General features: G+C 45.4%; 2 protein-coding genes across 9 annotated transcripts in view; both read left to right on the plus strand.

Moving 5' to 3' along the window:
• Nucleotides 1-17,961, plus strand: part of sash1a (SAM and SH3 domain containing 1a) — a 107,577-nt gene extending 89,616 nt beyond the window's left edge. For 3 of the 5 annotated variants that reach the window (XM_052012444.1, XM_052012448.1, XM_052012446.1), the window contains exons 14-20: nt 3,833-4,042; nt 5,602-5,752; nt 7,915-8,058; nt 10,520-10,558; nt 11,780-12,870; nt 13,981-14,112; nt 15,754-17,961. In XM_052012444.1, coding sequence (XP_051868404.1) covers nt 3,833-4,042; nt 5,602-5,752; nt 7,915-8,058; nt 10,520-10,558; nt 11,780-12,870; nt 13,981-14,112; nt 15,754-15,825 — 1,839 coding nt within the window. In that variant the 3' untranslated portion in view covers nt 15,826-17,961. The remainder of the gene's footprint in view (nt 1-3,832; nt 4,043-5,601; nt 5,753-7,914; nt 8,059-10,519; nt 10,559-11,779; nt 12,871-13,980; nt 14,113-15,753) is intronic. The other 2 variants (XM_052012445.1, XM_052012447.1) reach the window with 1 other exon arrangement.
• A 4,951-nt stretch (nt 17,962-22,912) lies between these two features.
• Nucleotides 22,913-26,043, plus strand: part of usta (uronyl 2-sulfotransferase a) — a 64,511-nt gene continuing 61,380 nt past the window's right edge. For all 4 annotated transcript variants that reach the window (XR_007956075.1, XR_007956076.1, XM_052013027.1 and 1 more), the window contains exon 1: nt 22,913-23,191. Coding sequence is in view for 2 of the 4 variants with exons in the window: in XM_052013027.1 (XP_051868987.1) it covers nt 23,011-23,191 (181 nt within the window). In the remaining 2 variants the exon portion in view is untranslated. The remainder of the gene's footprint in view (nt 23,192-26,043) is intronic.

Raw genomic sequence — 26,043 nt, forward strand, 5'->3', positions numbered from 1 at the left:
CCTCATGGTCACAAATGCTGCCTCCTTTCAGTGTCTCTTCATTGTGCCCGTGGGGGGGGAGTGGGGGACGGTTTCCTGGCTTCTTGTGCATGAGGGACCTCCTCTCTCCCATCCTCGCTCATCAAGACCCCCAGAACTCTGTAGGGTGCCAGTATCAACAGGTTTCATACGTCATGCAGTAAGATGTGGAATAGCTTGCACCACCATTTAGTGCCACGTTAAACCTTTTGACATTTAACCATCACAGACTAACTTGACGTGATGCAAGTCCCTCATGAAATTTGGCCCCGTAGTTATGCACTATCTCGCTTTTGCTGGAATCGCATCACTAATGTTGCAGCATCAATTTTGTGTGCATCCTGAACTGGGTCACATGGATGTGGGTTGAACATGAATTGTGAACCCAACATCCATTTCCAGCACTAAACAATTTAGCAACCTCTGCACAGTTCAGTTTCCCATCAACTTTGCATTGTGAGCAAACTTGAATAGATTACACTGTCCTTTCCTCTCGGTCCTTAATATAGAATGAAAATAGCTGATGCCCTTGTACTAATCCCTTTGGCACCCCACAAGTAACAGCCTGTCAAACTCTTTGTTTTTTACTTTATTCCTGCTCTTTTATTTCTCTTAGCTAATCCACTTTCCATTTTAATTAGGGCTGTGAATTAGCACACATTAATGTATGCAATTAAAGCGATTCCAAATTAATGTGTTAGTTTTTTAACTCTTTCGCAGGGGAAAAAGTTTCATAGTTTTCCAAACTAAACATAGCACAGTGCCTTCTGTAAGTCCAGTAGTCGAGGAGACACAGCGAAAAAGACTCAATATTACATGAAAATCAACAAAAACAACTGCAGATGCTGGAAATCTGAAATAAAAATAGAAAATGAAGGAAAAACTCAGTGGATCAGGCAGCATCTGTGGAAAGAGAAACAGAGTTAATGTTTCAGGTTGAAGACCCTTCATCAGGACTGAGAAAGAGAGAGATTACATAATGAAACACTCCCTTGGTTCAGATAATGGAAAAATCCAAATTGATTAGATTTTGTTTCAGCTGAGTCAGGCAGAAGATTGTGAGACCTACTTATGAAGTGCCAGTTCTATTATCAAGATTCAGAAGTCCAAAGCAGCCCACCAATTGCATAATATTTGTTGACACAGTGTCATTAGTTTTGTATGGATTGACTGTTGCTTTCAGGCAGTTAAAAAGTGAACTTTATCACTTTTATCTGAGGTAAATGATCTGTAACATCACATGATGAGGTGCCATTTGTTCATGAGATTGAAATAATACCACATTTTGGACTGGTCCCACTTGTCCAGAGAAAGTGGTGATGGGTCTAAGAGATAGCAGGCACAAACCACTAGTACCACACTTGCCTTTCAAGTCAGAGAGTAGCAGGTTCATACCACATCTTATTTTTGTCTTTCTTGAACTACTTGTTCCTCTGATGACACAGGTGATGTCAGGATTCTGACCCAGCAACAATGCAAAGTGGTGTGCTACTTTGGAGGTGATCCCTGTAGCTGTTGCCATTGATCACGGTGGCAGGAATCACAGAATGATGAGGATCTGCTGAAGTGACCTTGCTGAGGATCGTAGAATCTTATAGGTGAAGGGACCCACTCAACCTGTTAAGCCTGTGCCTGTTCTTTATCCTACATTCCATCTTTGCCCATAACCCTGCAGATTGGGCCTCTTCAAGTATATCTCCAATTACCTTTCCTGTGGACTGTCATTCCACTGCATTTCCAGGTAATAAAAACCTTGTGTGAAGTCATTTCTTTTCATTTACCCTCTAGTTAGTTAGCCAAATATTTTAAATCTGTGCTCCCTTGTTACGGACCCACTTGGCAATGAAACTTAGCAAAACTTACAGGAAGGGTTCCTGACCCGAAACGTTGACCGCCTGCTTTTCTCCACGGATGCTGCCTGGCCTGCTGAGTTCCTCCAGCATCATCGTGTTTTTCATCTAGATTCCAGTATATGCAGTCCTTTTGTTTCTCACATCTTTTAGCTATCTCTCTCTAAGGAGGACAATCCAAACTCTCCAGTCTCTCCAGATAACAGAGCCTCATTAACATTGGTATCATTTGGGTACACCTTTTGGAGTCAGAGTTGTACAGCATAGCAACAGGCCCTTCAGCCCACAGCACCAATGCTGACCATGACGCCTATCTATTGCCAATCCCACTTGCCTTCATTAATTCTATATCCCTCTGTGCCTTGCTCATTCATGTACCTGTTCCTGCTCCCACTACCTCCACTGACAGCAGTGGTGAAGGACTGGCACAGGGTCTTGACCCAAAGCATCGACCATCCCTCTACCACCACAGCTGCTGCCTGGCCTGCTGAGTTCCTCCAGCAGTTTGTTTTTTGCTCCTTCTATGCTTTCTCTTTTGGTCCAAATGCCTATTAAACATAGTAATTGTATCTGATTTCACCACCTCCACTGATAGTGCGTTGTAGATATCAACCATTCTCTGTGTGATGGGAATGGGAGAGAGGGCTTATTGGAGAGATGAGGAGAGGTTAGGCAAGTGACATAGGAGGGGTTCAGGCAAATTCATCTCATAATATTGGAACAGAAAAATCATATTGTTGAGCCTTTAATATTTCTGTGCAGATAATGGTTAGGTGGGGGTAGTGGTGATAAGGCAGATGATGGGAGATCTTGGGATTTGGATAGAAAGGGATTGGGACAATCACTAAAGGTTTTTGCTCTCTTTACGTTTTCCTGGGATCTCTGGATCTGCAGAAGGTTTTGTGCTCCACATTCCCATCCCTCACGTTCCTACCAGTTTGGGAAGGCCTCAAGCATGCACTTCTTCAGGGAAAGCCATAAGTGAACTTTGCTCTGGATGAACTCTGTTCTCATGTGCAATGCAAGTGACAATAAAGAAGAGTTCTTCGCCATTCAACGTCACTCATTAATCTCCATGCCTCTGCACGTCAGGTATACAGAAGTATCAAACACCATTTCAGCTGATGCTCTGCTGCCCTGACCTAAAATGGACCAAAAGTTCAGGCAACTTTGCTCTGAGACATCTGTAACCACACTGCTGCCAGTAGTTATTTCCTTACAACACAGAAGGAGGGCACTTTTTCCCACTGGGTCTATGCCGCCTCACAGAACAATCCCACTCCCTACTAATTTTCCCTGTAACGTTCCTACCAACACCCCCACCCCCATCCAGATTCTACCACTTACTGCACTCTGGAGGCAACTTACAATGGCCAATTAACCTACCAACCCACGCATCTTTGGGATGTGGGAGGAAACTAAAGCACTGGGAGAAAGCCAAGCGGTCATGGGGAGAACATGCAAACTCCATACAGACAGCACCGGAGGTTAGGATTGAACCTGGGTCGCTGGAGCTGTGAGGCAGTAGCTGTACGAGCCATGTCGCTGTGTCACCCACAGATAATGATTCTCTATATTTGGACGGGAATTGTAAAGCTATGTCGTGAATGGTACTGAGCCCAACTAGGTGGGTTTTGAATGCTCCATCAAGCTCTGGAAAGGCTGTGAGGAATTGGTCTATATGTGGTTTGTTAAGTACCTGGATGTTGGGTTGTAGTATTCATTCATATCCCTGAATTATTTGTGGGACCTTGCCATAGAGAAATTGGCTGCTGCTTTCCAACAGTGATTACGCTTTAGGAAACTGTATTAGTTCTTTGGATTGTCTTGATGTTATGAAAGGAACTGTATAAATGCGAGGTCTTTCTTTCTCCAAGGTACACATTTCAAATGCAATCTCTGCATTTACTTCTGTTACTTTTACACTTAACAGAAGATAATAATCCTGTCAACCTGTTTTACAGAAAGGTGACGTTATAGATATAATCAGCAAGCCCCCAGGAGGGACGTGGATGGGTCTGTTGAACAATAAGGTGGGAACATTTAAGTTCATCTACATGGATGTTGTGAACGATGAAGTGGAAAAGCCAAAAAGGCCGAGGAGGAGGAGACGGGGAGGCAAGCACCCCAAACCCCAAACTGTTCAGGAGCTGCTCCAGCGATTTGACCTTGAGGTTGGTTCCATAACTTGCTTCAGCTGAACGATATTGAATGATTTCCTAACTTTGGAGTAAAGAAGGTTGAATCCATGTAAGGGAAGTCAACATTAGACAGAGTCTTTAACACTGGAAAGCAGATATGACAGCCTTTCACTAGGACCTCTGCAGTGTTGTACCCACCTTGTAGTCAGTGGTCCTCCTGTCATCATTAGGAGCCTATTACTCTCAACACCACAGCAACAAGACAAATTGCAGCCACAGACAAACTCCTCACTCAATTAAATTTTGGAAAGGACCTTCAGAAAGATGGTTGGTGCTCCAACTCAAATATGCAGGAGATCCCTGAATATGTTAAAATTAGGGTCTTGTGATATTTGGCGTTCGGCCATATCCGGTTGGATATATGCCCTGCTCATTCCCAAACCTCCAAACATGTTTCCCCTTGAATTATTTATTCGACATCCTTTTGAAAGTTGTTAAATCTGTTTCAGTCTGTAGACTCCAGGTATGAAAGAACTTGCTGTGCCAAAAGTAGTGCGTATGTCATCTCTGATTCTTCTGCCTCAAGTCTAATCTGGGAGCTTTCTGCTGTGGAAATGGTTTCTGCTATATCAAAAAAAAAAGTAAATCTCATCTGGACATTCACTAAGTCTTTGACATCTTTCCTTAACTATGCTTCTTGGAGTAGCAAACAATTCTTGAGCTAACTAAAGAGTGTTTTATAATGGTTTGGTACATCTTTTTGCACTTTTTAAAAGAAAATCAAGTAATCCTTGCCTTTTTAATAGATTTTGTGTCCCGGCATGTTCAAAGACTTGCGTTTGTAACCCCACTAGTATGGGTCTTCCTGGACTTGTGTTCCCTGTAGAATTTCACCATTTAATTTGTGTTGCTCACTTTACTGCTAAAATGAATCACTTTGTGCTTCTCCACATTAAATTTCATCCGCTATGTGTCCATGTCTTCCTGGGAAACAAAAAAAATGACGAAAGGTCATGGATCCAAAACATTAACTCTATTTCAATCTCTACAGATGCTGCCTGACCTGCTGAGTGTTTGCTGTTGCATTTTCCTAAAGACTATTACGATCCTCCTTTCTGTTAACTGCACTTCTGAGTTTAAGGTTATCTATAAACTTTAAATTTATGCCTAGTTATCAAACCCGAATTGTTGACGTATATGCAGAAGAGCGATGGATCACACATTGATCCCGATGGAGCACCAGTTTACAACTTCTTCATCTGAATGCTTATCACTGCTGACTACCCTCTGCTCCTTGACCCCTGTTATATCCATGCAGCTGTTGTGGCTTCAGTTTTGCTCGTCGGTCTGTTGTAATTTATCAAACACCTTTTAAAGTCTAGTTACTCAATATCAATTGCATGGTTAACTGAGCAGATAGTAATCCAGTGCCTGGACAAATAAATCCAGAGACACGAGTTCAAATCCCATTGCAATGCTGTGGAATTTAAATTCAATTAATTAAATAGACCCATGAGAAGGGTCTTTGACCTGTTATCCCACTTGACCGTTTCCTAGTCTCCGTCACTCTGTTGTGTTTGTTCCACTTCCAGCAACACATGCCAACTCTGTTGTTGAATGGCTACGAGGACTTGGACACGTTTAAGCTGCTGCAGGAGGAGGACTTGGACGAGCTGAACATCTTGGAACCAGAGCAGAGGTCCCGGCTGCTGCTGGCTGTCGAACTCCTGCATGACTACGACAGTAAGACCAGCACCTTTGTTTGCAGTAATGCGCTTGAGGCAATACAAAGGGTCATCTGTTAGGTTTTATTCTTGTATCTGCACAGTTGATATAATTAAAAGAAAGAAATCTTTTGGATTCTTGGTACTGTTGAAAATTCAGTTACTTTCAGGAAGTGTTCTCACAATGTGATTGTTAAACTTTGCAGCACGGAGGGATGCTAGTCAGCATTGTGGACCTGTCCCATCGGTGTTTCCCGAGATCCCTTCTCCCTTTTTTCTCACTGTCCTTCATTCTCCGTCCTCAGATAATTTATTCAGTTGTAGATTTTTCCAATGACCCATCTGCAAAATAAAATCTCTTCCCATTTGGCCCTTATTTTTGAATTTGACGTTGTCTATTCTCAGAATGTGCGGGGTGCTTTCGTAGTTGTATTGACTACATATATTTCCATAGAAGTTGCTTTACGGAAACGAGCCATTCTGTCTTGAATGTTCATTCAAGGGATGTGGACTTCGCAGGCTGAGCCACCACTTAACTGCCCATCCCTAATTGCCCTTGGGAAGGTGGTGGTGAGCTGCCTGCTTGAACCACTGCAGCCCTACAAGGTGTGGATATACCCACAATGCTGTTAGCAACGGTGACGGAACAGCAATGTATTTCCGAGTCAGGATGATGTGTGGCTTGGAGGGCAACTTCCAGACGGTGGTGTTGATCATTCAGTCCTTCCATGCATACATTCCCAATCTCATGTGACTGCCCTTTTCCAATATCCCTTTAGCCCTTGCTGCTTCATCTACCATCTTACTATTATTTAAATGCCAACATGATCCCTGTTTCTCTCCCAAGGAATTGTTGCCTAATTTTCTTGTGACTCCTGAACCACCACCTGGAAGGTACACTTTAGCTCACGTAAAAGTGTGACCAGAGTTTGTTCAAACTCAGAAGTCCTTAGATGAGCCCAAGCAATTGAAGTTATTGTTGCATGTATAGCCACTGTGGGGATATGAGGTGTCTAGGATTTCCCACAAGGGATTGCAACTGCACATAACTGGCTCCAGCTATTCCTCTAACTAAACTAAAAAACCTTTTCAGGTTTAAAAAAATACATTCCTGAGTATAATTTTAGGCCAATTGCATAGGCCTAAACACACTGCCCTGGTCCTTACACACTCCACTGATCTACTGGAGTTTATTATTGATCTGTTGGAAACAAGCTCAGATTTATACTTAATTTTCACAACAACTATGAGCAAAGAAGGAGTTGATCAAAGAATAACTGCTCACATCATTAATCCAAAAGATAAATTCGAGCCTGGCTTAATCCAATCCATAGGTGCCAAAGAATACTTGAAACATTTCCTACTACAGATACGATAGAGGTGTTTAAAAGGCTCTTGGGCACATGAATGTGCAGAGGATGGAGGGATATGGGTCATGTTCAGGTGGGAGGGATGAGTTTAATTAGGCTTCCTTTGCTTAATTAGTTTGGCACAACATCATGGGCTGAAGGGCCTGTTCCTGTGATGTACTGTGCTATGTTCTATAATGGAGCAGCTAATGTGAAGTAAATGAAACTCAATATATAACGAAGAAGAATTTCAGTGCTACTTCCGTGGAGCAAAAAGCAGCGAAAAGTGCTGGGACTATAGACAAAATATGTTGGAGCTACTCAGCAGGTCAAGCTGCAACTACAAAGAGAGAAACAGAGTTCATGTTGAAGCGGTGACCTTGCAACAGAACACGCGCCGTTCTGATGAAAGGCAATCAACCTGAAACATTAATTCTCTCTCCAGAGGTGTTGCCTGACATGCTGAGCATCTTCAGCGTATTTTGTTTATAGCTCTGTTTAATCCAATTTTAATTGAGGTTTCCGCAGTCGTTTGTTTTGATTTACATTTGATCTTTTCTCAACAATTTTTCCAAAAATGTACTTTATTTATGATGTATACAATATATATTGTCTTTCTCTAAATTCAATACATCATCCGTTCAATACATTCTCTTACAATGTGTCAATGCCTTCTCCTTTAACAATGCACCATTGATGGGTTTGAGAGGCTGTTACACAGGCCCCAGCCCCTCGGGGGTTGTAGGGCATTAGACTGTGGTCCTTCCCTACAGGGCCTTTGTGGTGGCTGTGCTTTCAGCATTAATTGCCCTTTGATGTTTCCTTCCTACAGGTAACAGTGACAAGGATCTGGCGGGTGAATGTGCTTCCCAGGAGACTTTGCCTCACTATTCTATTAAGACTGCTGGTTCAGACCTGCAGAGACATTCTCCGTGGGACTCGGGCTGCTTTGAGGAGAGTGGATTTCCTGACAATGGTAGGGATGGCACCGAGCAATTGCTTCCCAGTGCATTGTGTTCTCCCGCATCTTCTGAGCACATAATTTAGTATTCCAGTGCAACGGTGAGGGAGTGTGTCAGTGTCAGTGACACACATCACTGAAACATTATCTGGCCATTTGCTATCTGCAAACTGACTGCCACATTCTCAGTATAACAATAGTGGCTAGTAAATGAAAATTGAGAAAAATTGCAGATGCTGGAAATCTGAAGTAAAAGCAGAAAATGCTGGATGTACTCAGCAGGTCAGGCAGCATCTATCGAGGGAGAAACAGTTAACGTTTCAGGTCCCTGACCCTTCATCAGAACTGGAGACACAAGAGACTGCAGATGCTGGGATCTGGAGCAACACACAATCTGCTGGAAGAACTCAGTGGGTCGAGCAGCCTCTGTGGGAGGAAAGAAGCCGTCGATGTTTCGGGCTGAAACCCTACATATCGACAGTTCCTTTCCTCGCGCAGATGCTGCTCAACCCACTGGGTTCCTCCAGCAGATTGTGTGTTGCTTTATCAGAACTGTTCCTCTTTCTACGGATGCCATGTGACATGCTGAATTTTTCCAGCATTTACTGTTTATATTTCACACTTCAAAAGTACTTTGGCTGTTAAGTGCTTTGGGATATCCTGGGGTTGTGAAAGATGCTGCAGAAATGAAATTGCTTTCTTTCTCTGCTGATGTTCTTCAGAATTTATTCTGCCTCTATCTGCCCTTATTATCCATTCTTATGTGGGTTATTTTTAGCTACACATTGGGAATGCTGGCTTCATCTATGAACTCCTTAGTGAATGTATCCAATTAGTTGAGGACCTACTGCAAACTTTAGCAAATGGGGATCCACAACAATCTTGATACTGTGAATAATTCAAACAAGGTTTGAGTCAGGATTCTGGCATTGCCAATTATTTCACAATACACATTCCCAGCTGTGTCAAACATGCATCCCCAATTTGTCAGCCCTGTAAATAACAGGTCAGAGATGCCATCTAATAATGAGCAAGTTATTGATTGATGTTGCAACATGGAGCTGTATAGCAGCTGTACATTATGACACCTTTCCATTTTACAGTAATGATCAGGATACTGCATAGGTACAGTATGTCTTAGTTTTGTGATTTATAATCACAATGCCAGTCCATGTGGCAACGCTGATCTGTATAACAAGCTGGATGCACAAAATACCATCAGTGTTTATTGCTTTATGGATCAGTATTACAGCATGGGTCCATACTGGAGTATTTTATCATATTCAAAATTGATCCCTATTGTGGAACTGGTCCAAGCCACTTCAAGAGCTGATTTTTGGAGGTCAGCTGAGAGTGACTGCCTTTTGACATCAAGGCAGCATTTAGCCAAGTGAGGCATTGAGGCAAAGGGCATCAAGGGGAAACTCCAATAAGTAGGGTAGTACCTTGCACAAAGGAAGGTGGTCGTGGTTATTGGAGGTCGTTCATCCCAGCCCCAGGATGTTACTGCTGCATTCATTCATCTTGCGGCATCGATGTGTTCAGCAGTGTCGATCCCCATTACATAATTGGTCGTATTCATATTGCATATACATTGCATAGCATTTGTCCACATTACAGTACAAATCTATAAATACAGCATTGCTCCACATTAGAGTACATTTCCAAATTACATCATTGGATCATTTTACAGCATTAGTCCATATTACAGTAGAAATCCATTTTGCGATATGGATTAATTATACAGCATTACTCTAATTACACGACTAATTCGTGTAATGTCATTAGTCCACATTACAATACTGATCTGTGATTGCATCATTGATCTTTATTACAGCAAAGTACGTATATTATACTACAGATCCATAATACAAGTGTTGATTTTGCAATACTCATCTCTATTGCAGCAAAGATTCTGGTTGGAAGGCAAAAGTGAACTGAAGAAAGCATACAGGGCTGCAATTGGCAGTGGGGGTGGGGAGAAATCTTCTGCTGCAAGCACAGAGGGTCTGTGTAGGATTTCAGACAGCTGATAGGTCCAATATTGACTCACCTGTTCAAAGCAAAACAGCTGAGGGAGTGATGGTAATTGTATCTCGGGAAGCATTGCTTACTTAATATGGCTAGAATTTTTAAATTTGGATGATGAAGAGCTTTTCTTTCCAATTTCTGCTGTGGATAGTCTTTGATTCCCCTAAGCAATATGACAAGAATAACAAGCAGATAACTGTATTATGAACCTTGTTGTAAAAGGGTTGACTCCTATGAACCTTGTTGCAAAAGGGTTGATCAAGTCTTTTCAAAAAGATTCATTGGTACGCCCATTGAAACAGGGTTTCCCTTGGTCCAGGGGGCTTGCTGAAAGCCTCTGTTCTAAGAAGAACGTTGCACCAATGAGCTGGATCCACGTTTCACTTCATGTGTTGCTCCTTTCTTACTGCACTGATTTTCACTGACTTGTTTATTTTGGATACAGCTTTGGACCTAGGAAAGGACAAGCAGCCAAATACAGAAGGTCAGTTGCAGTTGAAATCTGGTCCCCAATCTGTTCAGAACCAGGCTAAAGCTGTTTAAGGTCAGAGGGTACATTTCCCTCATTGCTGTCCAGTTGAGAATTTTGTGTGTTGCTGACAGCCTATCAAAGGCAAGGGACAAGGATTTGCACTTGTATAAGTGAACCAATGAACATAATGGGCAGGAAGCCATGCTGGAACAGCGTAGGTAATTTAGCTTCTTGAACCTTCTCTGACATTCAGTCAGATCCTGGTTGAACTGCAGTTCAACTTCAATATGTACGTGACGATGTTCTGCCAACAGCAGTAACGCAAGGGACGAAATGATGGGCTTTTAATAATATTGGCTGAAGAGCAGATTTAAGCAACCTACAGGGAGGAAGGCCCCTGCTGTTCTTCAACAAAGGGATCTTTTACATTCACTTCAGAAGTCAGAAGGGGTCTCAGTTTAATGCCTCTTCCGAAAAGATAGTGCTTGCAACAGTGAAGCACATACTTTGTACTTCAGTGGGAGTGCACACCTAGATTATGTGCTCAGTTCCCTGGAATGGGACTTGCAAACACAAGCCTCTGCTTTACAATACAGCTGATGTGTTAGTATTATAACAACGCAGAAATAGGCCATTGGGTACATGCTAGCTCCGGGGGGGAAAGGGGTGCAACCCCATCGGTCCCATTCCCCTTGTTATTCCCCTACAGCCCTGCAACTTATTCCCTCTCACATGCCCGTCAATTCCCCTTTGATTATTTTTGCCACTTATTGACACCGGATGTGATTTATAATAGGCACTGGACCTACCAGCACATCTTTGGGGTGTGGGAGCACCTGGAGGAACCCCACGAGGCCACAGAGTGAGTGTGCAAACTCTGTGCAGACAGCACCCAAGCTCAGGATTGAACCCAGGTTGCTGGAGCTGTGAGGTTGCAGCCCTAACTGCTGCGCCACTGTGCTGCCCATTACAGGCCCCTCTCAGCTTACTAGCACCCGATGTACGTACAGTACAGCCCGTACATACAAGCGAGTGTCTAGGAGACCGGCAGGACGGATTTACCAGCTGTTGCAGGGCCGCAGGCATCCTCTTCCGTGCTGAAACTCGGATCGCGGCCACATTCCCAACTTGCGGACTCTCCGGGTTAGGAACACAGTCCACTTTAGGGAAATTTGTTTCCAGTGCATATGGTTGTATTTGCATTATGGCGACTAACTTTTCCCTTATCTTCAGGCAAAAGCAGGAAGTCCTGGCCATTGGTGACAGCAGGATCATTGGCAAAGCCTGGGTTGCAGTTCAAGTGCCCACCGTCAGGATACCTGGCCGTTCAGCCCACCAACTCTTTCGGGAACATACACTTTGGGAGAGATAAGGAGAAGCCCGAGACCCTGTGCGGCTCCCCCTGTGTGCAGCTCGGTTACCCCGGACGCTCTGTGCCTCTCAGAAGGTGCCAGAGGTTGCAGGCCAGTGCAAGCTCTGAGGACCTGGCGCATGGCCATTCTGTTCAGAAGCAGTGGCGGCGATCTCGCTCTTTGGATGAGCTGCGCCGAGGTGCCTGCTCTCCCTCCGAAGCTGACTCAGGTGCAGGAACTTGGGCTGCGCCACCTCTGCCAAGCAGGCTCGGCACGGAGCCGGACGCCTGCAGTCGAAGCGCCCGCAGCTGCGGCGCAGCAGAGTCCTGCCAGTCAGAGCTGGTTTCGGGCGGGGCTGCGGGACCCCCGGGAGGACAGCCCTGTGGCACTGGCCTTCGCCCTGCCCTGCCGATGGGCCGAGTGGCCAGCCCACACCAGGCTTCAGAAGGGAAGGACATGCTCTCCCCGGTTACAAAGTGTGACCCGCCCGGTCAAACAGCACTAACGCCATTTCAGCAAGCAGGCAACTGCAGAGATCGAGCAGGGGTCTGTGGCTTGACAAAAAACAAGGAAACTGTGACTGAAAACAAGGCACACAGCCACCACCCTTCTCAGCCACCACCTGTGCCTGCCAAGAAATGCAGAGACTATATGAGAAATGGAATACACCCCGTGCCTCATGTATTGAACAACTCCAACCCTTCCATCAGCAGCAGGTACGGACTGGTGCCTAACTTGCACGTGCGCTGTCCCGCTGCAGAGCCAGCCAGCTCACCACTGGTCACTCAGACCCCCTGCTTACCAGAGACTGCACTCCCCGAGACCTCCTGCACACCACAGCTGAGAGTGAAGCTGTGTCCTGCCTCTGAAAGGAAGACCCCCCGGATGAGAGAAGCAGAACTGGAAACGTTAATAGAGAGCAAACTAGAATCAGAAACGATTGATCTCACAGAGAAACCCTACTCTGATAAGGTATGGTTGAAGTGTTAGGGAAACCAGTGTGCTGTGGTTAGTAATGAGGCTGTGACCTTAATTTAAGGACACTGTAGGCTCATCATTAGAGTTGAAGCATGGATGAACCCATGTTAATGTGAAAGGGAGGCCCTGAACTTCCTGTGGAGGCATTGGGAAGATAGATCTGGGGTGAATCAGACTTCTTGTCATCCTGATGGAACTTCCAACTTTAGCTGGATGTATTCTGGAAGGTTCCATCACAAATTGACCTTCAGCCAAATGTGCTGTCCCCAAACTCCCATTGCCGGTTGACTGACACGTCCATCTCCATTTGATGCAGGGAGTCAGATCCCGCTCCGGGGACCCCTTTGTGTCCTTGCACTCAGCAGCTGCTCCAGTGTCACCATGGTTGGACATTCTTCCTTCTTTCTGCCACCCCCCATCATTGTCTTCCACCCTTTCCTGCTCACAGGATCTTCCTCTGAAAAGGAATAGACGACTGAAGAATGGTTGAGTACTGTTCCTTGGGAATCAGGTGGTGAAGCCTTGAGGCTGTTAGATACTTCACACACGGATGGTGTGTTGGGTCTGTAGAACCACGATCATGAACCCACTCGCAATGTGTTGTTGCTTCACTGTGAGTTCTGATCTTGGCCATGGTGCATTGCCATTAAACTGTCCTAACATCCAAGGCACTGCCAGTGCGACCTTCCAAACCCAAAAATACCCAACCAGAAACTTGTTGCAGTGTTAGTCATGAGCTGGAGGAGGGAGCTGTGAATGAAGGTGGGGTGGGTGGAGTTCACTCTTGTGATAACTTTTCAGAGATTGTAGAATTATTTCACCCTCCCGTAATACTCTCAACAAAGATGTCAACCCATTAATCATCTGTTGGATTTACCACACCAAAAAAATTGTTCAATGCAAACCAGGCTAAAGGTTGGCGATTGTTTGAAACAATTAAGCACCTGAATGTGAGCCAATCAAGTGCAGTTTTGGTTTGATCAGCAAATAACCAGTTAGCAACAAGCTAACAAAAAGAAACTAAAACAATCAACTGCTTAAATTTTTATTTAAAACTTGTTCTGGTTCTTAACTGATGGGACCGTGCCTTTTCTCATGTTTCAGCATGGTCGCTGCGGGATTCCGATGGCACTAATACAGAGGTATTCGGAGGACTTGCAGCATTCAGCGGAGCAAGTGGCTGTAGCTATGGACCTTGTGAGAGTCAAACAGCTTCGCAAGCAGCATCGAATGGCAGTGAGTGTTGTGAGCAATGATTTATAACGAGTCCAAGTGTCACGGACCATAGTCACACCAAGTGTTTTGGTGCTAGCATCCTTTCTCCCCTCCCTCCACCCCCACATGCCACTGCATCCTCCCATCACACTCCATTGCATTCCTACATCTTCCCCTCTAATGTGTGTCAAAACCAATTTGCAGTTAGCCAATATGCATTAACAAAATAATTGACAAAGAACAAATTTTTTTTTTTCATCCATTACCAAATGGAAAGCATAAACCTATTACTGCGTCCTATCATGTAGAAGTAGCTATTACTGTTGATACATGGTGCCTTTATTTTTCATAGTAATTTCCATTAAAATGTATGTAAATGAATGAGTTGTGTCTTCTGTAAATGGTTTGAGTGCTCACTCTCTGTTTTTTTCTAAGATATGATGGAATATGTAAAGAAACTCAGTCTCACAGGTTGAGGAGATTCATCCTGCTGTCCTCCATTGAGATGTTGGTTTGCAACTGCATGGCAGTTAATTTTGGTTAGAACAGACTGCGGTGATTAACTGCTCACAGTCAACCCGTGGGGTAAAAATATCATTGAGACGGGAAGGGGGCCATCAGAAGAAGCAAAAGACAACTTGATACATGACATTACTGGGAGTAGTCTGCCATTGTCTTGATCAGTCACACTTGTGTTAAGTGTCAAATGTTGGTTTAAGAATGAAGGCCATGATTTCAGGTTTTACTTCAGAGTCTATTGAACACAATGACACTCTAATACAATTTGAAGTACTGTTGTTTGAGTGAGCTCTTAAGGGAAGACCCTCTAAGTTGCGTGTAAAAGATCTCCCTGAGACTAAAAGAGTGTTAGACCGTGCTGGACAATATTTATTCCTAAACCAACGTAATTTATGCAAATGGCAATTATTTTACTGCTGTGCACAAACTGGCAGCTCCATTTTCTCCATTATAACAATGACTACACTTCAGAAGTATTTGATGAACAGCAGATGAATCCAAGTTCTTGTTGTGAAATTTGCAATTTTTTAAAAAATCATTTATTTTATTTAAAACGTTGCTTTGGCCATCATAACTTCCAGCTGCTGAGGTAAAGACGCTGAGAAGGATTTAGTTGATCGGAAAGCAGGAAGTCACAATTGTTTCGATAGGCGAAATTTCTGAAGATATGATAAACAAAGCAAATTTCCAATGGTGGGAAGATGTGTGCTGGCAGTGTCCACGCTGTATGTAGATGGTTGATTTTTCCAGATGTATATAAAGATAAAGAAATGTACCATGTTGCAATGAGAACAAATTACAATGACCCATCCCTGCCCTACGTTCAGATTCAGATTAGTTTATTGTCATATTCACCAGGATGGAATAAAATTCCTTGCGCACGTGAAGCTCACAGACTAAACAGTACACATGGGAATAATAAATACAGTGACAAGTGCAAAACAGAATGATGCAAAAATAGAAGGCCAACCTGAAGTAGTGCAACAAGAAATCTCTTCCCTCACTTGGACTCTGCAAGGGAAATTAACTTGTCATTGAATCAACTCTGAAATGTTGTAGTCAGTTAGACCGAACATGTTATCACTGGCTAAAAGTCAAGTCAGGCGTCCAGAATCACAACTTTTCTGTTTGTATGTCATTTAGATTCCGAGTTCCTTCGATAGGATGAGCAGAAAATCGCCGGCCATAGAAATGCCCAAGTCTTCGCGGAGCTGATCTTCATAGGACCGGCACGTACCTCATCTCATCATCAGCATCTGATGCAGTACTCCAAGGCATTAGTTAGAAACCTGACGGAAGCAAGGCCACCAGGTCCCCAGGGTAACCCGGTGTGAACACAGAGGCACAGGCCGTCTTCCATTCCTTCACTCCCCACCAGTGACGGGTTTTGAACAGCGGGACCTGTCGGTGGTACGGCAGTACAAAGTGAACAGGGTGATAGAAGAAGTGGGGTGGAGCTGAGATGCCCACCATGAGGTTGTGGGGTGACGGCAAGGAGCTCTCCTGACAAGGCAGTGCGCCTCCTTGGTAGAGAGGGCTTCAACAGAGGTCATTGCCAGTGTTTTCTCCTCACTGCCGCCATTCATATGCACGTTGCAAAACTAGCCACCGCTGTGTCAAATGATCACTGAACATTTTCAGGGTGAAGCATGCCCATTGAAGCAGCTCCCTCACTTTCCATCCCAGGCTCATGCTCGGTGTACAGAGATCCCTCCGACTGCCCACTTGTGGCTCCTTCTCAGAGCCTGAACACTCTTCTCGCTGTCCATTCTGGGCCACCACTCTGTATGAAGATCCTTCTCACTCTCCATTCTAAGCCCATACTTGTTAGCTTGATTCCACTAATTATCCAATACTATTCACTTTGCTTTACTCGGCAAATTACGCATAGTTGTGACCTGGAGTGAAAATATGCCATAACTCCAGTACTTATAACATATCCCTTTATCATTGTGGTAGCAAGTTGGTGGGTGGTCTTGTTGGCTTTGGGTCTGTCTGAATCACGTCACCTCTCTGTGCCATATGCAATCTATATTTGTGAAACTCAAATCTTATAAAGTGGAACTGGATTTTGGAATGATGCAGAAGTAATTCATAAATGTTTGTACATAGAAGATCAAGGAGGTATGTTTCATTGAATTAAGATTTGAGCACACCAGGTGCCATTTGGACTCTTGTGTCTGTGTGAGCTATTCATTTGGAACTCCACCTTGCATTTCCCAGCCCTTTTCCCTGTATTCTTCCAAGATTCCAGGAACCTTCCACTGCCATTCCTCCTGGGCCCAGAGGAAGGGTTTTATTTCTTGCCTTCAGCTCCAGGATCCTGGCAAGTTCTGTTAACCTTATGAAGGCCAAAGGAACCAGAATTCCCATAGGGTTATGCAAGGAATTCCCTGAATCCTATTACTTGCTCAGGACTTGAAGAAGAGCATTGGGTGCTCCACTGATTGAAGTCAGCTCGAGCCACTGCACATTCCACCAGAAATGTATTCTGTCCCAGATTCCATAAATTCCATTCTCCCCATTCCCCCTCCAATCCACTTTGTGTTTCCCATTCCACCCAGAATTCTGGATCCTACATGTTTACCTAAAGTAGCAATGTAATCCTGATGCCAGCTTAAGGCTTCTGTATAACTAATTCTGGTTCTGTAATCAAAAGCAAAACTGCAGACGCTGGAAATCTGAAATTAAAACAGAAAATGCCGGAAACACTCAGCAGGTCAGGCAGCATCTGTGGAGAGAGAAACGAGTCAATGTGTCAGTTTGAAGGAGGGTCTCTGAGTGAAACACAAACTCTTGTTTCTGACAGAAAGTCTTTAACCTTAAATGTAAACTCATTTCTGACGAAGGCTCTTTGATCTGAAACATTAACTGTTTCTCTCTCCACTGGTTCTGCCTGACTGTTTCCATCATTTGTCTGTTTTTATCTCCAGTTACTCAACATTTCCTTCTAATTTCCATCGCTTAGCTTTAAATATTTCGAGCTCTTTTGTGACATTTGCAAATGTTAAAAAATATAATCTTCTAATTCTCCATCTGGATTTGATGCTACTTAGAACTGGATCATATTCTTGAGATGTATACTGGTCAGTGTCCAAGTCTCATGTTAAATGTTGCCAGCGAAATTAAAATACTGAAAGCAGCACAAAATTAAACTGATGCACTTTTTGTATTTGAGAATATTTAAGTAACTTATTATATGTTTCTTTTCCTTAACAATGTAACTATAACATACCAGTAGCAAAACCTTATAAAATGTAGTCTATCAGAGTTGTACCTTGTGTAACTTGAGGTATTGTATGTGTAAATATTCTTAACTTGTTTCATTTAGCAGAATAAAGTAACAGTTGGACAAAATTGCAGATTTTCCTGAAAAGTGAGGGAAGTCACCTGTCTGAGGGCAAATCTAACAAGGTTATAAATATTTTTGCTTACAAGGTTCAGTTAACGTGACTACAGACATGCAATGGTGCTTCACGAGTGTGTTTTTTTAAAAAAATAATAATTTGAGCTGCCTCACGAGAAAGCTTGGTCAGAGAGGTAGGTTTTAATGAACATCTTGAAAGGAGGAAGACAAGAACTAGATTCGCCTGACGTGCCTGCTCCCCCATCCAATAAGATCATGTCTGATCTTTTACCTCAGTACCACTTTCCTGCACTAACCCCATATCCTTTGATTGTCTTGAGAGCCAAAGTTTGATCAATCTGTCTCTGGTGCTGAGCTGCCAGAGTCCTCCCGCGTAGAGACTTCCAAAGATTCACCACCCTCAAGAGTGAAGAACCTTCCTCTCGCCACGTGGTGAATGACTGAGCCCTTATTTTTGAGACTATGACCCCGAGTTTTAGAACACAAGAAAACAGGAGCAGGAGAAGGCCATTTGGCCCCTCCAGCCTGCCCCACCATTCTGTATGATCATGGCTGATCTATACTGGCCTCAACTCCTCTTCTGTCCCAGTTCCCCATGGCCCTCGATTCCTCGATCTTTCAAATATTTATCTATCTTAAATGTATCTAATGATCTAGCCTTCACCACTCACAGAGGCAGAGAATTCCAGGGATTCACTACCCTTTAAGAAAACTCCTTATAGACTCCTCAAAAATACCCGTGCCGTAGAGGCCCTGTAAGAATTCCAATTCCATGAGATCACCTCTCGTTCTTCCAAACTGCACGTTGTGGGTCCGTCTGCTTAATCTCTCCTCATTAAACAAACAAAGTGGACAATGTGAAAAGTTGCCTAGATCCATCCGGTTGAGAAAGAGCAAGACAAATCTGATCTGGCAAAGTGAAAGAAGGCAGAGTCAACCGTGCTACCTGGTGGTGCTTGCTCACCAACAACCTGCTCACCAATGCCCAGTTTGGGTTTCGCCAGGACTACTAGTTTCCCAACCCCATCGTAGCTACATTCCAGAGGTGAAGTGAGAGTGACTGCCCTTGACATGAAGGCAGCAATTGATTGCGTGCAGCATCGGGGAACCCTGGCAAAACTGGAGGTTTAAGGAAGGAATTGAGGAGCTTTGAACCTTGACAGCTGAGAGCAATGAGATTTGGGGATGGTTCAGAACCAGAACTAGGGGATTAAGGGCTTGGAGCAGATTAGAGAGAGAGTCAGCAGATCATGAAAGGATTTGAAAACAAGGGTGGTGGGGTGGGGGCCAAGAAATGGGTTTGGACAATGTGGGCTCCAGAGTTTTGATTGAAGGTGGAAAGGATAGAATGAGGGAGGCCAGTGGGGAATGCAGCCATAACAAGGGCATGGATGAGGATTTTTAGCTGCATATGAGCTGAGGTGGGGCAGCCATGTGACAGAGGTGGAAAGAGCAGGTCTTGGTGATGCCATGCATCTGTGCTGCAAAGCTTCAAATATCTGCCAGGGCGAGGGATGGAGAGAACAGTCTGTGAGGGGATCCAAAGGGAATGTGGTCTTCCCAATATATGGAATATGGAAGACTACAGCACAGGAACAGGCCCTTCATCCCACGATGCCTGTGCTGAACATGATGTCATATTAAACTAAATCCCTTCTGCCTGCGTACGATCCATATCCCTCCAGAGTTATGTGTCTGCTTAAAAGTCTCTGAATGTTCTCCTCATTCAGTTCTGAATGTTGTACAATGGAGATGGTGGAGACAGGTGTTTGTGGAGTGGGACTGAAGGTGATTCACATCATTTTCCACATGAACAATGTTTTTGCAGGGAGATGAGGAATGGTTGGTGGTGCTTGGGCAAGGGTACACCCTTGAGGTCAATAAAGGTCATGGTGGGATAAAAGAAGCCAGAGCACTTGGTTCTGCAGTTACAAATTTGGGAGCTACAACACATTCAAGGATGATAGTGAGATCAGTAGATTGCAAGAATGGTGGGGGGGGGGGGGGGGAGGCGGCGGCGGAGGGGGCAGGGGTTCAATGGTCATTTACATTTGAGGAGAGGTGAAGGTGCCAGACTTGAAGTGGACACAGGCAGGATGTCAGTGAACATGAGGGACATGAAGGGAACACTAGAGACTGCAGGTGCTGGAATCTGGAGCAGAAACCAAATGCTGGAGGGACTCAGTAAGTCAGAATTGGATTTATTATCACTGTCATAATGTGTACTTTGCACTGTACTGCTGCTGCAAAACAACAGACATAAAATTACTATAAATTACAAAATAAATAGTGCAAAAAAAAATGAGGTTGTGTTTATGGGTTCGTGGACTGTTCAGAAATCTGATGGCAGAGGGGAAGAAACTGTTTCTGAATCATTGAGTGTGGGTCTTCAGGCTCCTGTACCTCCTCCCTGATGGTGGTAATGAGAAGAGGATGTGTCCTGGATGGTGAGGGTCCTTAGTGATAGATACCATCTTCTTGAGGCACTGCCTCTTGAGGATGTCCTTGATGGTGGGGAGGGTTGTTCCTGTTCTGGAGCTGGCCGAGTCTACAACCCTCTGCAGCCTCTTATGATCCTGTGCATTGGAGCCTCCGTGCCAGGCTGTGATGCAGTCAGAATGCTCTCCACTGTACATCTGTAGAAATTTGCAAGAGTCTTTGGTGAAATACCAAATCTCCTCAAACTCCTATGAAGTAGAGCCGCTGGTGTGCCTTCTTCGTGATTGCATCAATGTGTGGAGGCAGAGGGATATTTGACATTTCGGGTCGGGACCCTGCGTCGGGATTGGAGGAGTGCAGATATCTGAGGCTTTAAGTTGGAGGAAGTTGTAGAGGTGGAGCGACAAGACCAGAAAGACATTTAAAAATAAGGATGAGAATTTTAAAGTTAAAGTGACACCAAACTATAAACTAATGCCGATGACAAGGATGATGGGTGACTGGAACAGTGCAAGTTAAAACTTGTGGGAGACCCCTCAGCTATATGGTGAACTGCATTTGTCATTCCTTCCCATGTTTCTAATGGCAATGTAGCAGCTACTTACCACTGTTTTAATGCGACTTTTAACTGCTTTTGAAACAATGACCTGCTTTGAGGCCTAAAGCTGAATACTAACAAGGGGTGAGGAATAACAAATACCCATCACTGTCAGCAAAGCCCAGCTAGCATCTTTTTAATTTCAAAATATACTTTATTCATTAAAATCTAAAATATATAAATACAAATGTTGACAAATATTCTGTAACAAGTAATGTTATCCCATTACTCAACGTTAACATATCATCACTATAATCCAGATACAAACTTAAATAGTTAATGGAGCTTTAACACAAATTATCTAATTTGTGCGCAGTGGCAGGAGGCCCCGAACTTTGGTCCTTCCCCCTTAGAACCCCTACAATTTTAATTAAACAATAACTTTATTTTATAATGCTTACAACTATTTTAAATTAAAATGTGATCCTTCTGGTCCAGGATGCACTTCAGCCCGTGGTGTGAGAGTATCTGAGTGTGTGTGCGTGTGGTAACTCCCACACTCCCCCCTCCCCTTGGTTAGTCCCATACCAATTCCCTTCGGTCACTCCCACACCCCTCCCTTTGGTCATTCCCACACACCTCTCCCCTCGGTCACTCCCACACACCCCTTCCCTTGCTCACTCTCACCCATTCCTTGATTCTGGTTGAGCCTCCTGGATGACGATTTTGGAGAAGAGTCTGCATCCCTACAAATAATATCTGGGTCAGGTCCTTGAAGGCCTCCGGCCAGCCACTGGACACCACATGCTCCCTCTCCGTGGACACCCAGGTACAGACGTATCCTCGGAAGAGGTGCAAGCCGTCGGTTCTAATGGACCTGTGAATGGCAATTAACTAACGTGGAGGTACCCCCCCAGCCGACCCACCCCGCTGCCCATAGATGAGGACTGTGGGGCTAAAGTGCAAACAGAACTTGAGCACAAGTCCCTTCAACTACTCAAACAGGGGCTGTAGCCTCTCAATTCCGTGCAAGTGGAGTGACAGGTGGCCCAGACAGAGTGTGCAACACTTTAGAAATTTGTTGCGTGGGATTGCTCTGTACGGTATTGTTTACCGGGCGCCGATGTTAAGGGAGTGGGCGGACCTCCGGTGCACGGAGACCTCCACTAGGGACCCCAGCTGCAGAGGGCGCTATTGTGCGGTGGGAGGGGGAGGCGATGGCTGGCCCAGGCGTGGTGAAGGATCCGGAGCAACAGAGGGCGCTATCGACGGAAGGCTGCTTGAAAGTGCGGTCAGCCGGAGCTGCAGAAGTCGCTGTGGGTGGAAGCCCTGCCCAGGCGCTGTGAGAGAACCGGAGTTGCAGAGTTCGTGGTGGCCGGAGCCTCCGCGTAGGCGCGGTGGCGAAGCTAGAACTGCAGAGGGCGCTGTGCACGGAGGTCCTACCCAAGTGCAATGATGGAGCCGGAGCTGCAGAGGGCGCTACGGGAGGAGGTCCTGGCGGAGGGTGTGGGGTGGGAGCCGGAGCTGCGGGGGGGGGGGGGGGGGGGGGGGGGGGGGCACTACGGGCGGAGGGGGTATCGCGGTAGCCGGAGCTGCGGAGGGCGCTGCCGGCGGAGGTCCTGCCCAAATGCAGTGATGGCGCCGGAGCTGCGGGGGGGCGCTGCTGGCGGCGGGTGTGGGGCAGGAGCCGGAGCTGCGGGCGGCGGGTGTGGGGCAGGAGCCGGAGCTGCGGGGGGCGCTGCAGGCGGCGGGTGTGGGGCAGGAGCCGGAGCTGCGGGGGGAGGTCCGGGCGGAGGGTGTGGGGCGGGAGCCGGAGCTGCGGGGGGGCGCTGCAGGCGGCGGGTGTGGGGCAGGAGCCGGAGCTGCGGGGGGAGGTCCGGGCGGAGGGTGTGGGGCGGGAGCCGGAGCTGCGGGGGGCGCTGCGGGCGGAGGTCCGGGCGGAGGGTGTGGGGCGGGAGTATCCTGCGCGCCGTCTGTCAGTCTGAGCTCTGGGTGCTGCGGTGCGGTGGCCGTCGATGAGCTGTGAGCGGGCAGTCGGTGGCGGAGCGGGAGCCCGATGGGAGGAGGGTCGGTGCGGGTGAGGCGGCTGATGATGGTGCTGAGGAAGCTGCTCAAGTGTTCGCTGCGGGACTACGGTCTCTGCCTGGCCTCGGTGCTGCTGCTGAGCCTGGCCTCGCTCTGCTACCAGCTCAACGGCGGCGCCCCGGCCCTGCTCCTGGAGCTCCGCAAGTACTTGGGTAGGTGCCGGCGCGCCGCGGGGTCCCGGGCGCCTCTTTCATGTAAGGAGGGGGTGGGGGGGCGGTTTGGAGGAGGGAGAGGGTGTTCGCCCCCGCCCAGGGGCAGGCGCGCTCCCGTTGGGGGGGGGGGGGGTGGTTTCGGCTTCTCTGCGGATGGAGCGTCCTCCGGTCAAATGGCATTTGCCTCCCCATCGCCCACCCTACAGGAGGGTAGGGGTGAGATGCAGCACAGATTTGGGATCGCACTGTGCAGGTGACGGGGGAAGAGGCCGGCTGGCGAGCTGGGCATCTGAAGAGCCAAGCCGGAGTAAGTCGGAGGAGGTGGCAAAGGAATCATCGCTGAGTAATAAAGGCTGAAATGCAGCAGCGGGAATCGGTGAGAGACGTTCGGGGCCGCGCAGGGTAAACCTGCGGCAGCTCGGCCCCTCCGGCAACCTTCATCCCAGGGCTATGGGGGAGTTGGCTCGGGATGTCCTCCTCGCTCATGTTTTCCAGAACCGGCTGCGTTCTGGCTGCTTCCCAGAGGGTTGATGAAAAAGGCGATTGTGGGGCAAATTGCTACGCATTACAATAAGTGGACTATATACTGGATCATTTTGAAAGATAATTAGAAATAATAGAATAATCTGGAAAATAAGGGAATGCAAGAAATGGTCAGTTCGGGCAGCATTTCAGGAGATACAGTTAACATCTCAGGTTGATTTTTGAAAAGGATATTGCTGAGGAAAGATTTGTGATATTTCAGGTTATTCTTGTTCCACGCTGATCATTTAACCTATAGTATATTATTTCTCTGAAAGTACTTCTTGATCCCTTTTAAATTTTCCCCCTTTTGAGTAGTTATCCATTTAGCTTCTGGAACAACATGCCAATTCTATGCTACCTCTGTTTCTTGTAGAGAATTCCTTCGACTAACAACCCTCAGTCAAAAGAAACTTTGAACTCTCATCTTAAATTAACATCCTCTTTTTCCCAATGTGCGACTGAGGATCTGAATTAGTACGTCGGCACTTAAAGTGTCAGTTAAGTATTGAGATTATTGAATCATAGTTTCTAAATTTGCTGACAATATCAGATTCGAAAGATAGTTAAGACCGAGGCTGATTGCATCAAATGACAAAACAATATTCTTGAAGAGTGAGCGAATAATAAGAAAATGAAATGCAACACGTGTGAGTTATTACGTTTTGGTAAGAAAAATGAGGTCATATTATTTGGAAAATAATGTAAAAGGATAGAAGAACAAAGAGATATGGGAGTATGCACGCTAATCAACGAACGCTATTGTAAATTAAAGTAGTTGTGGTAAACATGCATCAAATGTTGGTTAGACCACATTCGGAACACTGTGTGTAATCCTGATTGCTGTGTTAAAAGGATAAATGGGCACCAGAAAACGTGCAAAAAAAATTCACGATGACTGCAGAACTGTGAGGTTGTACTCATCAGGAAAGAGAGAAAAAGAATTGCATCTCTTCCTTATAAAAAGGAGGTAGAAGAGTGACCTTGGAGGTTTTTAAAGTAATGAAAGGCTTTGAAACTAAGAGTGTTTCCATGTGAGGAGCAGAAATGCAAGAGGCTATCAACAATAACAATCTTCTTTTGTGTAGAGCTTCTGAGAAAAAATCTTCAAGAGCTTCATGGGTGCATTACAAACACAAAAAATGACACTCAGCCAGATAAGGAGTTATTTGGCTCATGATCAAAAGCTTAATCAGTGAAGTATTAAGGAATGTTTTGAAGAAGAAAGAGAGGTGGCGAGTCAAGTATTTACAGAGGGAATCCCAGAGGTGGAGAGCCTGGATTGCTGAAGTCAGCACCCAATGATCGAGCAACTAAATTTGAGGATGAATAAAAAAAACTTGGAGAATTATGGGGCTAGGATAGATTCCAGAGGTAGGGTGGGGTGTCACCTTGAGATTTGAAAACAGGACTGAGAAGTTTAAAATTGAGGCCCTGTGTAACCGGGAGCAAATGTTGGTCATTGAACAAAAAGGTGATGGGCAAAGGGCATTTGGTGCAAGTTATGTGGTGGACAACACCAATCTGAATGACTCCTGTTTCCTCCTTATCAATATAAGGTAGTCACCGAGAAATCGAATGGGTATCGTGTAGAAACATTTACCCAGGCAGCGGTGAGAATATGGAACTTTCCACCACTTGGAATAGTTCAGAGGAAGCTCAGTGAGTGTTTGCAAGGAACAGGATGGAGAGTTAGATGAGGAAGAATGAGAAGAGGCGCAGTAGAACAGAAATACTGGTGTGGATTGGTTGGACCAAAAGGTCTGATTTTGTACTGTTCATTCTGTCTAACTCTTGCTATATTCTAACGAAAGCAGGCCCATTTTTTCCTCCCAACTAAAGCTTCATGCCCCAGGAAAAATAAGTGATCTTTCACACTTGCTCCATGGGTGATATTTTTTGATAAAGTAAGGTGCCAGAAGTAGAAATAGCTGTGTAACTCTGGTGTTAAAACTGATCCTTTTAACCTTTATCATTAAGTCTACACATTTACTCTCTATACCCTGATTTAAAAGCTTGGGATTATTTCCTCTCCAACAATTTGCTCCTTCTTTGCAGTGGCCACTTTAATCTGGGTAACCTAATGTTGTCATTGGTCACCAGCACTCTCAGCTCACTGAACTAAGCCCCATACTGATGGACTAGGTACCTAAGTGTGGATTTGTTTCAGCTCCTATCCTTTTGTGGAAAGCACAACTCAGTGCTGAGCAGCACAGCCACCAAGTTGTGACATTTCATCAACTGAATTGTACATGTCAAAAAGCAATGAGGTAGATGGTTAATAGACTAACGAAAATTATTCTCTCCAAAGCCTGTAAATTCATTAAGTT

Source organism: Pristis pectinata, chromosome 3, assembly GCF_009764475.1.
Source record: "Pristis pectinata isolate sPriPec2 chromosome 3, sPriPec2.1.pri, whole genome shotgun sequence".
Classification (NCBI taxonomy): domain Eukaryota; kingdom Metazoa; phylum Chordata; class Chondrichthyes; order Rhinopristiformes; family Pristidae; genus Pristis; species Pristis pectinata.